We start from the raw sequence: 16,707 nt of genomic DNA, 5'->3' as shown, positions 1-16,707 counted from the left end.
GTGAGATATCACTCTATAGTTGGTTACTAATCACAGAATCATTAATTAATCATGAGAAAGCTGAATCTAGTGAACCTAACCCAATACAAAGTATCCTGAAAGAAAACTGTGAGGGTATAGAGAAGCCACATAGTGGGGAAGTGCAGGCACCTTCAACAGCACAGAGCAGCCCTTTCCAGCAGTCAACAAGCAAACAGAAGTCTCAGCCCCGGAGCACACTGTGAATTTCATATCAAGTGTCTGAACTTAACAAAAGACCCCATGCTCCAGAAGGGAAGATGGTCCAGACATCCCTGATTTCAGCCTAGTGGGGTTGAGCAGAGCACAGGCTGTGCAACCACAAAAGTGTAAGCTTGTAAAAGACTGAAGCTGTGACTCACAAGAATGTTACTAAGTATCAGAAAACAATTATACCTACGACTGAAAATATAGTCAAATATGCTGAAGAGGTATACTCTCTTGTAAAAGACTGAAGCTGTGACTCACAAGAATGTTACTAAGTATCAGAAAACAATTATACCTACGACTGAAAATATAGTCAAACATGCTGAAGAGGTATACTCAATGCTGAGATTCTTAACCAAGTGCTCACACAGAAAGCAGACACTACAACTAAAATAACAGAGAGGATTAGCAGGCTCCCGTGCAAGAGTGAGCTCTTTAGTTAGAACTTCGCAGAACAAATGTCTGCCAGATGTACAAACGCCCACCGGATGCAGTGAGAAAAAGAGCAGCAATTCTGCTCATGGTCTCTTCTGAAGCTGTGCCAATTCAACAAGGAAAGCTGCTTAATAATTCCTGTTCCACCAGTTATAGCAAATGATTTGTTAGACAATTAACCCAAATCCAAGCCTGGTTTTAAGATTCCTCTACTATGAAAAGGTCTAATCTTGAAGCCATTGGTATTCCCAGAATCCCAGTCCAAACCCTAACAACTCAGTGAAAATCCTGATCACTGTCTCTGTGTTCACACAAAAAAGAAAAAAAAACTGTTTCCCAGATAATTATCTTCCTCAAAGTCACAATGATCCATAGAGCAACCTCATCTCTTGCTTTTTTATATTTTCTTTTTTAAAAATCTTCAAAAGTAAAGTTGATTGCAATTTCAGGAAATCAAAGAATATGAATACAAACTTGAACTTTTTTCTTTCTTTTCAAAAAAGATTATTTTAAAGTCAAAGGATTGTTTTCCAATTATAGGCTCATACATTTAGGAACATTTCCATATCAACCTTTATAGATTTAGATGGAAACAAATACAAACAGAAAACTATTTCAAATTGGATGATTCCAAACTGCCATCTGCTGGTTTCGTTGAGGAATGACAATCCAGGAAAACTGACTTCACATAGAAACAGTGAAGCACATGTACACACTGTACAACACAATATACTGAGGCATCACTATCATCACTATAAAGTGATGGTTCAAAACCCCGAAGTCTCAGAAAGTAACTTCTGCATGATCTCACTATTCAGTATGTTACTTCTCTGAAATAATAGCTGGCTTATACTTCAGGGTGCTGCCAGTCCAAATCAGGTTTTCTTTTACTGTTGTTGCTAAACACCTGCTTTGTGGCCCAGTCCTAAAAAGACTGAAAGATATTTATAGCGGTAACTATGTCCTCTCTTTATCCTGACTCTGTTTACCTCTTTGCTGTGTCTTTATCATTTGCTTCCCATCCTGCTCTACTATATGAGTATGTATATGTGTATATGAATGTGCTTGTGTGGGGGGAGCGGCTTGTGTATTTATGTGTGTGTGTGTGCATGGATGGTGTATGTCTCAGGAACAATTTGAATCTTCACATGTAACAATAAAGCAGTTATAAATAAACCTCTAAACTGAGCTTGAATGAAATAAATATACTCATGATAACTAAATTGAACTTTAAAATGTCGTAAGGCAGCAGGCTCCCACCTGCTTTAAAGAAAGGCCGGTTTGCAGACAAACCAATGCACAAGGAATCATAAAGGCGGAAAAAGTAAATGGTGTGGTTTGGGAATAGAACACCTGCCTTGAATGCTAGAGGCCTGGGTTTAAATTTCAAGCACTATAAGAGGCAAATCAAAACTATAAAGAACTGGCATAAAAGGCCTGATGGATGAAAGGGCTCGTTAGAGCAGAGTTCCAGAGGCAAGGCTGTCAAGCTGCTGCCTTGAGAGTGTGACTCGTCTGGTGATGACGCACATCCTTGTGATGGTCACTCTCATTCAAAGCCTATTTTCAAGAATATTTTTCTTACAAAGATCTTTATCACATTCCATTCATTTCCGAGAAGCTCTGTCTTAGTCAGGATTTCTATTGCTGTGATGAAACAACATGATCAAAAGCAACTTGGGGAGAAAAGAGTTTATTCATCCACTTCCATATCACAGTTCATCCCTGAGGGAAGTCGGGAGCTGACGCAGAGGCCATGGAGGGTGCTGCTTACGGGCTTGCTTCTCATGGCTTACTCAGCCTGATTTCTTATAGAACCTAGGACCTCCAGCCGACAGTGAGCTGAGCCCTCTCACATCAGTAGCTGCCCTACAGGGTTGCCCGCAGCGTGGTCTTACAAAGGCATTTTCTGAACTGAGATACCCTCCTTCCAGATGACTCTAGCTTGTGTTAAGTCAGCATAAAGCTAGCCAACACACTCTGTGAACCCAAAGTATGATTTCTGATAGATTCATCACTTATTCTTTTTTCAATCTAAAAGGCTTGGAACCGAAAGAAATTTCTCCCCCCCCCCTTTTTTTGGGGGGGGGAGGGGAGGATTTGCATACACAGAGAGATATCTTGGGTATGGGACCTAAGCCTGAACACAAAATTCACTTATACTTCACATAGAGTTTATACACCTCAAAAGTCTGAGACGTTGAACTTAGTTTTAAGTTTTGAATACAGGATGATCAGCTGTACCCACTGTGACACTGAGCGTAAGGCTTTGCTAAAATTTATCTGGCGGCAAAACTGAGGTGTTTAAAGTTAAGTTACAGTGCCTTACCTAATGTCTTCATCTGTGACAATGAAAGCTTTGCAGAGGGGTTGGGATGTGTTAAGCCATACAGCAGGGTTCTTTTCCACGGCCGCAGAGACTTGTCCTGTGATTGGTGCAGAGCTTGTGTGCAAAGCACTGGCCACAGCAGACAGAAGGGTCTCGTCGTTGCTACCCGGCCCGACTCCTGCAATGCGGAAGCAGCACCGCTGAAAGGAAAGCAGCCTGTGCCCGTGGGCCGGCCACTGCCTCACAGAACCAGTGTTCTTACGCTCACCCGACAGTGCAACGAAGGACAATACTTACCATTTAACAGCTACTGTGCACCAAATGATTGACATTAAACAACGACAAAACAGTTAAGTACTTTAAACAAAACTTCAACTTTAAAACACATTTCCAAAGGACCTAAACTTCGGAAAAGTTCTGTGCATTTTCTCAAGAAGGGTCAACTATTTAAATACCTTAAAACCCCTATAAAAGCACTATGCTATATTCAAGCATCCCTATTAACATAGCCTAGATCAATTTCTTCCTCTAGTTTTAATATCAATTTCCAAAAGGATCTCTATTCTTATTGTTATCCTGAGACTTCAGGAAATGTCAATGCAAGCATGGCATACCCAAACTTAATCAGTTTTTTCAGATGACCAAAAAAAGTTCAGATTCCTAGAAATAACTGCATACCTTCATGCTTTTAGGAACCTCTCTCCACAGCAAAATTTAAGTAAATAATTTAAAGCAATAATTCCTACAAAATACAGGAATGAGATAATAGCACAACTATACATTTGGAAGTCTTCTGAGAAATCTACACTAAGTCAAGACTGAGGACTGAAATTCTAGTCCTTGAAAAATAATGCAACTCTTAAATGAGGCACAACCATACGAAATGACAAGTAGACTGGCCACTGAGGCCTCTACCCCAGAATCCACTAGGCAACATCAAGGACCAAAGTGTATATTCCTACTGCAACTTACAGCAGCAGTTTGTAGAGACGTAGGAGGTCTTGCAGTAGTTCTTTTAGTGTAAGAAGATAAGAAAAAGAAAGTGTTGGGGTGGATTGCTGCTACTTGGGAAGCAGGAAACTTGGGGAACCCTTTGTTCATCTGTAGTTAAGGCTAAAAGCAGCACACGAGTTAAGGGAGATGACATGGCCAACCTGGAGCCAAACATTTCACACAGAAGAAAAAGAAATCCCAGGTGACATCGTATACAGAAGCATCCCTATGACACATTAGTCATCTATGCTTTCCCTTGGTTTCTAGCACAAGAGGAATGTCATCCAGCAAAGCACATGTCCCCCAAAGCGAAGGCCTACTGGTTCAGGCCAATTATAGATGCACACTACCTAATTACAGTGCCTGGTACACAGTAGGCACCTAATAAATATCTATTCAACTAAACTTAGATAATACCTTGAAGGCCTTTGGGTAGCTCCATGGTTTTTATAATTTGTTCTGTTACATCTGATGCACTAAGTCCTTGCAGTCTCTTCTCCCAGAAAAGCTGTAAGGCAAAATTCCACCATTAGTAGACACGGAGACATTGATGCTGCTCAACAGCACAGTGTAAGTCATTCCAGTTTTCTGATTTTTTTTCCTTACAGCATGCTAAATGAAACTTCAAACAAGAACTCTTTCAGCACATCCTAACTCCTTCTGATGAAATTACTCAAAAAGAGTTGTTTTGATTATGCAAACTCAACTGTTACAATATTACAGGTTATTGTACATTATAAGCTATACATAATTCTCATAAGGTATCTTCAAAAGAATGTCATAATTTGAATTTTTGAAAATTAATTTATCATAAAATGTCAATGTTAAAATTTATCAAAGAAAGAAAACAAATAACAATATCCAACATATTTATGGAAACATGATTTTTCTAAAGCATTTAAATGTAGACTTTTAATACACTTAAGGGGAAAAATACTATACTTATTGTTAATATAAATTTTTCCCAAATATCTTAATACCAGTCATAAATCACTTTCTCCCTGTCGCACAGGTACCTAAGTCACCAAACCACTCAGTGGTCCAAGAAGACTGTTCTGCCCTTAGTGAGCACTCCCTGCCCCAGGGAGTCGACATTCTTTCCAGATTTTATTCTTATGTCTCACTGAATGTGTCCATCCACGTAGCATAGTCTCTAAGTTCCTACCACATACTATGCTTGTCTTCAGATGCATAATCAGCAATGGTTCTTATCCTCCGTCTTTTAAAATCTATATCATATTTACTGCAGACAAGGAGAAACAAAGAATTCTATAGGACTCCCTTCCTTTAATCATAGATAGCAGTACATATTGCATAGTTGCTACTGAAAAACAATTTCTGTAATGAGAAACAATGGAGGCAACAGAATTAAGGTTGTGAAAGACATAGGGGCCCATGTGGAAATTCCAGATCCACCACCTGCGAGGTGGACAGCGCTGGCCATGTTTTACTTCTTCAAAAGCTTTCATTCCCTTTTACAGACGTGGAAGCGATGGCTATCACACAAGATTACTGTGGAGAGTCAGTGAGGTAATATATGTCAAGATTACTGTGGAGAGTCAGTGAGGTAATATATGTCAAGCACCTATAATACAGCAGTCATAAAACTTACTATATTTACTTTGAACAAGATTTAGCTACTTTGAGGGCCTTGGGAAACTTAATAAATAAAGTATCAGATAGCCACCTGTCAGATAAACCAGAAGATATGATAGTATAATTCTCCTTATGGCAGAATAATAATATGCTGTATTTATAATAACCTCAAAACTAGCAGCAAGAGTAGACTCCAACAGACAGTCCTAAAGACCTTTCATGTACACTTATATAGTCATGTGTCTTACATCTTCCCGCAAGTAATAGTCATAGTAGAAAACTTAGCCAATTAAGCAGTCAGTCAATACTTGGGAGATGTAAGTATATTAATCAAGAATTCATTGAAAGTATGATGATTATCATAAATGTCCCAAGAAATCCTTTCCCCATTCTATTTACACCTTGGTATGAAAATGTTTTTAATAACACAGTTTTTAATACCAGTTATTCTTTTTTAATAAATAAAATCTAGTTAAATTTCTAATTAATATATGCTGAATTTAGAACTGGAAGATCATTGTCAATAAGTGTTTGTCTTGTAATTATGAGGACCTGAGTTCAATCCCCAGAATCCAAGTGAAAAGTCCAAGCATACTGGCATAGGGCTGTAATCCTAGCGGGAGAGAGGCAGATCCTGGGGATTGCTGCCCCATCAGTCAGCGTAGGCCAAATGAAGAGACAGGCCATTAAGAGAATATGTCTCAAAGGAGGTGGATGGCATTCATGAGGATAAGAGCTGAAGTTGCCTTCTCTGTGTGTGTCTCATACACACACACACACACACACACACACAAATATGTGTGTAGAACCCAAAGATACATACGTGTGTATTATGTACACACTATTTTGCCAGTTCATATTCACTGGTCAGCTCACTACAGAAAACTGCCTATGCAAACTCTTTCCCTTGCAATGACTCTAAACACTACAGCATAATAACGATCAACTCACATTCACATCATAGTAACCTAGGTATAAGCTAAGGCATAGAGGAGGCTGTGCAAGGCTAATGTGCTGGTATTATACCGTCTTACACTGTATAATACTGCCACATACACAGAAGACTTGGGCATCCTGTGGATTCAGATATTAGAAGGTGGTCCTAGGACTAATCTCCTGTGGAAGAAATGACTCTATAACATAATTTGTAAAAATAAAACAGAAGTACCAAAAAAAAAAAAAGGATAGGGACTATAGGTGGTTATGATTCCTAGTATTTTACACCTAACATTCTAATTCCAGATATTAAAAGATAATTTTTGAATTTATCAATCTTAATTTTAAACTTCTTGTCAATCATAAAGAAAATTATACAAAAAGCTAGAAGAAAATAAAGTATTGGACTGGAACATGAGTACATGTGTCTAGTTTTTATCAGATTGTAAGAGTGCTGCAGCAGCTCAGCAAACTGGATGATCTATTTTCACCATCCTCAGTCAGTTTATAACTCTTAATCCTTGGGGAGAGTAGGGAGGGGAAAGTCATCTTCTGCCTAAATCAGTGGTTCTCAGCCTTCCTAACACTGCAACACTGTAATACGTACAGCCTCTCATGGTGTGGTGACCTTCAACCATGAAAATTTTTGTTGCTACTTCATAACTATAATTTTTCTACTTTTAGTAATCATAATAAAAATATCTGCTAAGCAGGACATCTGATATGTGACCCCAGTGAAAGGGCTGTTCAACCCCAAAAGGGGTCATGATCCACAGGTTGAGAACAGCTGGCCTAAATGTTTCTCAAGGTCTTCATGAACTTGAGATGTTTACTAGGAATAAATTATGTTCCTCTGAAGTATTCCTCAGTCAGTCCACGTCCAACAACAGTAATATTCAAACTGGAAGTCTTTCCACATCTGCGAGGTGGCCTAGTTTCCTTTCTGTGCTGTGATAAAATACCCCGACAAAAGAAATTTGAAGGGAGAGAGGGTTTATTCAGCCTACAATTCCAGGTTACCATTCTTCATTTTACGGGAAGTCAAGGCAGGCAAGGCAGAAACTTGAGCCATTACTCATTCAATGAAGAACAGAGAGTGCATGCATGCGGACCTCTAGGGTTCCACTTACTTGCTTGGTTTTTGGTTTGGTCTGGTTTTGCTTTTGCTTTTCAAGACAGGGTTTCTCATATACAGCGCTGGCTGTCCTGGAACTTGCTTGGTAGAATTCTGGCCTCGAATTCACTGAGATCCGCCTGCCTCTGCCTCCCAAGTGCTGGAATTAAAGGAGTGCGCTACCATTGCACAGCTGCCTTCTCCACTCTTACTATAGTTCAGAACCCTCAAGCCAAAGAAATGGTACTGTCCACAGTGAGCTACACACACGTCAATTATCATGATCAGGACGATCCTCCACAGATACATACACAAAGATAATCTGGACAACCAGACATTAGATAACATCCTTGGAAACTCTCTTCCCCAGGGATTCTAGATTGTTTCAAATTCACAAAGCTGTCACAGAGTTCCCATTTCACCATAACTGCCTAGACTCTCTCAGTACATTTTGTAAACACTAACATTGTAACTAATTCTAACATGAAAATCTGATTTTACCTGCCTAATTCAATGATTTTCTCAACTTAATCTTGCTGCCTGCTCTGATACCTAATGCTCAATAAATATAATACTTAAGAGAAACATTGATTTAATAATTGGATCAAGTCCCAAAATCAATACACTATCACCTTGGGTTATTAAGAACCTTTCTAATCCTTACCAACAAAATCCCTATGTGCCTCTAAATTCTTCTTGTCACACTCCAGAACACTAGAAAAATCAGATAGCTCCCAAGTGAGCATCACTCTTTATTGCCCATGGTCTCAGCCATGGCCTGTCAAGTAAACTACCTAACTGTGGGAAAAATATCAGGTGGGATTAAACATTACTTGTGTATAAGCACCAAGCACCTAAAACGTTGGCAATGGACAATGCTGGAAGAGCATCCTGGTCAGTACGAGGCTGACACCTCACTGCTCCTTCTCTAGGGTCTTGGTTTAGTACGTACATCAGAGCATTATCTGGCACAACTGCCTACACTTTATCTACCCTGGCTTCCCAAAGAGGCAAATAGGATGGTGTGTCACCAAAGCCATTTCTTTTATGAGACAAACCACCAAATATGTCAACTGTAAGTAAAACTAATCCCAAACATAGCATCTTTGTTTTTTAACTGCTGAGGTTTAATTTGGACTTTGGAAATATATTAATTTGTCTTTTGAAAAGCATCATTATACCTGTCACCACCCTGAGAGCATTAACTCACTCTGTGAACAGATCTATACTCTGAGAAAGTCAGGTGCATGGTAAGGCAGTGAGTCCTGAGTGGATGAGTGTTGCTGACATGAACAGGGCCAACATACTAACCTCAACATTAGAGAACTGGGGAAGAAGAGGGAGCTCTAGAAAATGTACAGGAATATTCTATAAGTACACAGAAATGGAAAGTAATGTCTACCCAAAGAAGTAGCTTAAGCAGTAACCAGCATTTCTTAGTTTTACACAGAGTAGCCAAAGCGGGTTATCTGAACTGTATATACTGAAGCCTGACTCGCAGAAACTCTACAGGACTGTGTTTCAGCAATCAATTGTTGGTTTTGGTTTTTTTTCTAAGACTGTTAGGGGATTCTGATGTGGGCTTAAGAAGCCTAGTTTAAACTGTGGCGAGAGAATGGCATTATCCACAGAGCGGTGGTATCCTGCCAACACCACAACATTTTAGCTCCAACTATGCCTGAAGATACAAAGTATGGATTATCTGCTATACCTCAGAGTATAGATGACAATAGTGGTCTCCTCCCATTTTATTTCACTGTAGGAAGATATGTTAACGTAGTCAAATTTTACTGATTGTATAAGGAAAGGGCTCGCCCAAAGTTCAGCTGTGCAGCCCAACTATCCTCAGCCACAGGACCTCAGTGGCATAGGGGGAGCAGCTACAGCTGACAACCACCACTTAGTGACCCACAAGCCCAGCCCTATTGTAAATGCTTTATTACAGGAATTTAGTCACTCTTTGCTGTATCATTTTGGAAAATATAAATTCACATTTACAGACAAAGAAACTGAGGCTTGGAGGGGCTGAACACGAAGTGAACAACGCAGCTAGAATCACCCCAGGTTCCAATAACTAAGCATCCTGCTCCAGACAAGAGCAGGAACAGCACTCAGTGTCTGCTCTCCACAGGACCACACAGCAAGGCCTTGGACTACTCTATGTGACTTCAAAGATGAATGACAGGTTTATATCTGTTAAGAAAGCTACTGAGTTAGTCTGAAACCACTTAAAGTACAACATCCATTTAAGGAACCTACATGCAAACACTCTGCAAGTCGTGTCTGATGTCCGCCTTCTCCTTATACAGAATAAAGAGGCACAGGTAAGTAAGGCCTTTAGCTAAAACTGGTGTAGAGTCTTGGGGAGACAGAAAACTGTTCTTTGGCTAGGTCACATGATTTTCTTAAGTATTATTTACAGTCTCTGCGAATAAGCTTTCTTATGCCCAGCTACAAATACCAATCATCTAAGTCAACAAAATTTTCAAAGGATGGAAATTTTAAAATAAGACGTTCCCTCTAAGAAAACAGCCCCAGGAACACAGCGCTGACGAGGTATATGAATAAGTATTTCATGAGAGAGAAAGGGTGGCTCACTACGAACATGTATCCGAGGGCTTCCATTTTATTCTGTAAGAATACTGTTCTAGATTACCTATACCAATGCCTATTTATCATAACCATAGGGGAAAGAATGTGTACCAAATATACCATCATTATTTACGTCTACAATTTGAAAAGCATCAGTGTCTATCTGTATGGTCTTTAAAAATTCACTTGGCATAAAAACTCAGAACCTCATCTTGACAGTCAGCTGGGAAGATACAAATATCTAACATCGAAGATCAACCTATATTTTAAGACTTGGTTTGTCAATTCCTTTATAAATTTGGCAACCATCCTTCTATGAGTATCAGTCTCATTCCCTATAAAATGTAACAATAAAAACAATCTCAAATGGTTATAGCTACTAAATGTGGTTTTCTAAACACCTGAGCAAATCCAGGACACAGCAACTACCAGGTCACTAGTACGCCTGCTAGAAAATGTGGATCAAAAATTAAGTTTATTAATTTAATAAAAAGGAGAAAGTAGAAAGAGACAAAAGAATCAATCTTGAAGGGCATTAAAAATTGAGCCTGAGCACATGCATGAGAATCTGTCCTTCTCTCCCAACTTTCCTGCTGGGGATTTCTGCTACTTCAAGTATCTTTAGATTCTTCCTCCTCTCCCTCTCATTCATGCAGACTTCCTCCCAATTGGGCTCGGTGTTCTTAGGAATACTTGAGAAGCAGTACCTACTACCTAATATGCAAAGCTACTACAAAATGGAAACACAAAACCCCTTACTTAAAAAGGATTAAGACTTCCAAGGCACCAAGAGCACAACCTCAAACCAGGCACAGGGCTCTTTCATCTAATAAGGAGCTCTTCCCAATCCAGAGCCCTCAACGGCTGCACTCGGAGCTGGTAGGTTAGTGGTATGGGGCAGCAGGGCACAGGATGGAAGAGAAAGGAGAAATCTATGCAGGGCGGCAGTATTTGGGGACATGCTGTAACATAATTTCATCCTGTAAAATTTTCAAAAGAACAACAGAAAATCATTCTGCCTGAACTATACAGTAAAAGTTCCCCACCTCCAAGTTCCTGATGAAAATAACCCAAGGAGTTTTTCTCACTGTAGCGTCATGTTGGAAGGAACAGTGCAAAGGGGCCGCTGTCAAGGCTCTGCACAGTGCAGCCACGTGAGCACAAAAGGGAAAGCCTAGGACACATGTGTTGAGCAGAGACATATTTAGGTTGTTGGGAATGGGATGGTGCCATGGGTCTTAAAGGGTTTAGACCACCAAGAAGCTAAAGCTCCACAGGAACTGTCTCAGCACCCGGACTTGACAAGCCCTGCTTCAGACACTGTGGCTGGTGGTAGCTTGGCTTTGCAAACTTCTTGCTACTGCAGCACAGGTGCTGGTTGTTACTGTGACCTTCTAAGACCCACCAAGCAGCCTATCAATTTTCTGAACAAAATGAAGCCTACAAGAAACTCAAAATCCTGTTCTATTTCAAGTCCAGTGGACGGCATGGGCAGCTTTTAATTAAGAGATCCCCAAACTGTAATTCCTTATTATATTTAGTCTGTCTATTTCTACACTGTGATGATGGTAAACTCTCAGAGAAACCTCAGCAGAGCTGAGCTTGTGTCCAGAACAGCAAGCAAGAGAGAAGCAGGGAGCAGACAGTTTCTGTGCTGAAGTCATCAACAAGTTTGGAAAGCAAAGCCCTCCCTAGCCACAAGGGTCTAAAGCAGGAGGGCTTCCCAGCCTGGCTTTCTGACAATTCCAGAGCATCTTTAGCAGCCTTTGGGTGTCTGACACACCATGCCACTTCCAACAACCCAAAAAATGTCAGAACCTTTCCAGGCATCCAGGGTGCCAGAGAGGAAGAGAAAGAAACAAATTGGCTTAGGATGCAAAGTTCTGATCAACAGAGAGAGACAGAGAGGCTGGACATTTACCACTAGGGGACCCAGATCTCAGAACTGAGAGCTAGAGCAGCAAAACCCTCTACTCTGAGGGGATCCCCGCTCCATCTCGCCCTTTCTGGGCCTGTCATACCCACCTAACCAACTGAGCAGGCTGCATCTTTGTGCAAATAACTAAGCAATGATCAGGAAGCCAGCCGGCAAGAGTAAGACAACACAGAATGCAAGTGACAAGCTTGATGGTATTTTGTGGACTTTTGTTTTATTTTGCTTTGATAGCTTTTCTCCTATTAGTCTTTTGTCCATTTGTTTAGATTTTGTTTTTGTGTTTCTTGTGGACTTTTTGTATTTGTTTTTGTTTCCTGGTTTGTTTGTTTGTTTGTTTGTTTGTTTGGAGAGAGAGAAAGGAACAACATAATGTTAGACTGGTAGGGAGATGGTGAGGATCTGAGGGGAATTTGAGGAGGAAAAGACATAATCAAAATATAGTGCATGAAAAACATTAATAAAAATATTTTTTAAAGTTGAAATTCAGTTAAATTCTAACTAAAACTATTGCTATACACAGCAATTATTAATTATTACCACTTATTAGTAACTCAAACATATTGGATAAGTCATGTTCTGTGGGCTATTCTGTGGTACTAGAACCATTCCAAGATTGTTGATTTTGGAAGATGTGGCGTTCCAAATGTCCGAACTATCTACAGACATGACATACATCGGAATGTAAATACATGCACAGAATTTAGAAGGAGCATGCAGCAGTCTGACACAGACAACAGCTGGAAAGGCGAGACTCCTACCAGAGTGACTTCTGGTGCTCAAGGACAGACACAGCAACAGAGCAGAGCAGCAGAGCCACTAGTGGACACGACACTTTACGTAAATCCTAGTGTACAGCTATCAGTAGCCTCGAGCTTGCTAAAAACCCACAGCAAAAGCATCTCCGCAAACTCAGCAATGCAGAAGAAAAAATGTATTTTGACCCTCACAAATCATCATGGAATGCAGTTTCCCTTTTGTAATATAGTCTCTATTGGAAAAAGAATAAACTCAACACTCAGAAGGGTGTTGAAGTTCAGGAGTGAAACTACACAGAAGTTTTTAAAACTACCTTGAAACTCTACCTCTTTCTGTTTATTTTCAACACCATGAGCTCCATATTTACACCTAAGCCAATGGGTCCGTGAGACTTGATCCCATGGCAGACTAGAAGCGCCAGACACTGAGCCTCTGCAAAGTCCTTGCCCCTCAGGTGTCCCCTCCAGAGCAAACAGTCCAGCTGCCTTGCTGAGCTAGCTCCACACCCAGGCTCCTGGTCTCTCCTGTCTCCTCCTAGGCTGCCTTACCCGGTTCCCACATTTGCTCTCCTCTCCCTTCCTCTGTTTGGGGTTTCTTTCTTAAAAGAACAGGCTCACTTGAACTCTGACCACCTAAAGCACATCCTGGTTCGTGCTGCTCCTCTCTCAAAGCACCTCTTTACTCGCAGAAGAGAAGGCCGTCTTAATTCCTGACCTGCCATTCCTTCGTTTCCTTCTCCGAGACTCTGCCCCCCTACCTGCTATCATATTAGCACTGCTTAAGATCACACAATTTTCTAATTCCAATTTTGTCTCAAGACCTCTCTGCCCAACTCCACTGTCACCTGTACCCGCTGTCAGGGGAGTCTACCTTTAGGATGGTTTTCTGTTGGCCCCAGCATGCTCTACTATGATTAAGTAGCATATTAAAACACCTAAAAGTCAGTACCAAAGAAAAAAAGGACTGTAAGTAGCCTTCCAACAAAATACTCAAATGCATAGGAAATGGTGTAACTTTTAAAGCATGCAGGAAGAAAAGTGCTAACCCTTTATCACACAAAAGAAATGAGATGCTTTAGAATCTCATTTTTGAATAGCTCTAAGCCGCAGTCTTTAACTTGGTCAAGAGTAGCAAGATAGCAAAGCTGGCATACAAACACCAGTGGATGTCCAATCAAAGCACGGTGGATGACAGAAAGAATGCTAGCTTGGCAGCTAAATGTTTAATCCTGGTCCAGCACTAAACACATGTATTATCTTAGGGAGAGTATCTCTTAGATGTATTTTCACTAGTTCACTACAAACACTAGTAATTGTGACTTCTATCATAAGTTTTCACGCTCAGTGGTAGAGTACTCTCTAGGAGTGCACCTGTAGTTTGGTGGTAGAATGTGAATTTGAATTTACAAAACTCTGTGTTTGACTCTGAATTCCACCCAAGAAAATAAAGGAGGGAGGGGAAAAAAAAGGTCTTGTCACATAATTATAAACTAAAGCAAAACCCAGAAAATGTGCACTTTACATCCACCAACTTTTGAAAAGTTAAACACATAAGATACTAGGTTACAATTATACAGGCAATGATGTTTCTGCCTAGAAGGAATTCATTGTTCAATGTTTAAACTGCTCTATTTAAAGTCAGTTCCATTTAACATCTGAGCTGCCTGGTTACAGCCAGCAAAGGCAACTTAAATACCATGACATGTAGAAATCAAAGGACAAACATAAGCCACTCTATATTTTCTCAAGGTGTGTCCTAGGAAGAAGGGACTAGATAATGATGAGAAACTTATCACACAAACAAGGTAAAGCTTGATTTATGTGGCTGCAAAAAAAAAAAAAAAACCCATAATGTGATCTCATGTTAAGGCTAAATAAAAAATAACAATTTTGGTCTAAAGAAAGATCAAGAACAAACAGAAAGGAAAATACATGGCTGATGAAAAATGAAGGAACAGAAACTACCTGCTATAGTGGTTTCTTTACAATTTGCTGACTACTCTCTAATCTACACATAGCATGATATATTCACCAAATATCTGAAAGACTAAGATCATCCTAAAATGCCTATGAAATGAGACCACCATCCACAGCGCTAACATTTCAGGTGCTACTCCCACTAAGTTTAATCCACAATGTGGGAGGAAAGAGAAGAAGAGCGGAAGAAAGAAAGAAAGATACGTAAAGATCATCTTGAACTAAAATAGTAGAACTCCAAAACTTGCACTGCCATATATCAAGAGGTTTGTGACGCTAGTAATTATGGTACTGCAGCCTCAGGAAGGAACAGACAAAGAAGAGAATAGAGCAGATAGCCTGAAATAGATCCATCTGTCCAAACATATCAAACGAACAGAAGAAAGCAATCCAAGGGCTGGGAGATGGCTCAGTCAGTAAATGCTTGCCGGGAAAGCAATGACTTGATTTAGATCCCCATGCAAAAATCCTAGGCATGATGAATAAACAAGAAAGTTCAAATGCTGCCTTTCATCTATGTCAGCATTTCATCTACAACAAAAATGACAAAGCAGAGCAATGGAAAAATATTTTTTAAAAAAAAGTGCTGTGTCAGTTGGATGTCCTTAAAGTAAGAAGCAAATCCACCGTCAGTCAAACACAAGGTCAAGATTGGTGAACAGAGAACTAAATGTAAAGCAAGCTCTCAGAAGATAACCCACAGGGTCACGCCGATAGCCTTCAAGTGAACCAATAGTTAAGAAGAGAAAGAAGTGATTGAGGTTTAACAAACACACACTGTGTAACTGCTACCAGGTCAAAAGAAAGGGCATCATTAGCACCCAGGTCTCTGTGCCCTCCTAGCCTCAGCCACCTCTCAAGGTCCTTAAAGCTATGAGCACATATTTCTCAAAAGACGATATTAGAAGAGTAAAGCAGTAAGCCGGGCAGTAGTGGCGCACACTTTTAATCCCAGCACTCAAGAGGCAGAGGCAGGTGGATTTCTGTGAGTTCAAGGCCAGCCTGGTCTACAAGAGCTAGCTAGTTCTAGGACAGGCTCCAAAGCTACAGAGAAACCCTGTCTTGAAAAAAAAAAAAAGAAGAAGAAAAAGAAGAAGAAGAAGAGTAAAGCAATAACCTAGAAATACAAGTAAACATTAGGATTTATATCAAAACATATATAAGAACTCTTTTAGCCAATGGGAAAACATAATCCATAATACTAACAAATAAAAACTTGCAAAGGTATCAATGAGACGTCTCAGTGGGTAAAGGAATGTTCTACCAAGCTAATAGTGACCTTAGTTCAATCCCCACACTCACACAATGGAAGGAGAGCTCTGAGTCTGGCACTGTCCTTTGACCCCCACAGCAATCAGATGGCATGACCCTCACACACACAAAGAATAAAGTAATAAACAAATGAGAAGCCTTGAAGAGGTACTACATCAGAAGAGATTATCTACATGATCAAACCATAAACTGGTGATTAGCCACTACTTATCAAAAAAATGCACATATGTAAGATCCATAAGAGACCACTGAGTACACACTGAAACATTTACAATTTCTAGAACTAACGACACTGAGTGCCAACAAAGACTTGAAGTGCAAGTTATATTTCTGATGGACATGTAGGTATGTACAACCACTGAGCAAACTGAACATATACTCTATGGCCCAACAGCTCTACTCTGGGTCTAAACCCACAATTAAAAACCACAGCAGAGAGTTGCTGAGGAATCCCATCTGGACGGAACCTTCATCTGGCGATGGATGGAGATAGAGACAGAGACCCACACTGGAACACTGGACTGAGCTCCCAAAGTACCAATGAGGA

General features: G+C 40.2%; 1 protein-coding gene across 1 annotated transcript in view; it reads right to left on the bottom strand.

Moving 5' to 3' along the window:
• Positions 1 to 16,707, bottom strand: part of Mbd2 (methyl-CpG binding domain protein 2) — a 54,098-nt gene that overhangs the window by 5,117 nt on the left and 32,274 nt on the right. The window contains exons 5-6 of the mRNA XM_026783374.1: positions 4,400 to 4,490; positions 2,990 to 3,167 (exon numbers count right to left, since the gene is read on the bottom strand). Of these exons, the coding sequence (XP_026639175.1) occupies positions 2,990 to 3,167; positions 4,400 to 4,490 (269 nt within the window). The remainder of the gene's footprint in view (positions 1 to 2,989; positions 3,168 to 4,399; positions 4,491 to 16,707) is intronic.

Source organism: Microtus ochrogaster, chromosome 18 (genome assembly GCF_000317375.1).
Source record: "Microtus ochrogaster isolate Prairie Vole_2 chromosome 18, MicOch1.0, whole genome shotgun sequence".
NCBI classification, from domain to species: Eukaryota; Metazoa; Chordata; class Mammalia; order Rodentia; family Cricetidae; genus Microtus; species Microtus ochrogaster.
This window is presented reverse-complemented; position numbering and strand designations above follow the sequence as displayed.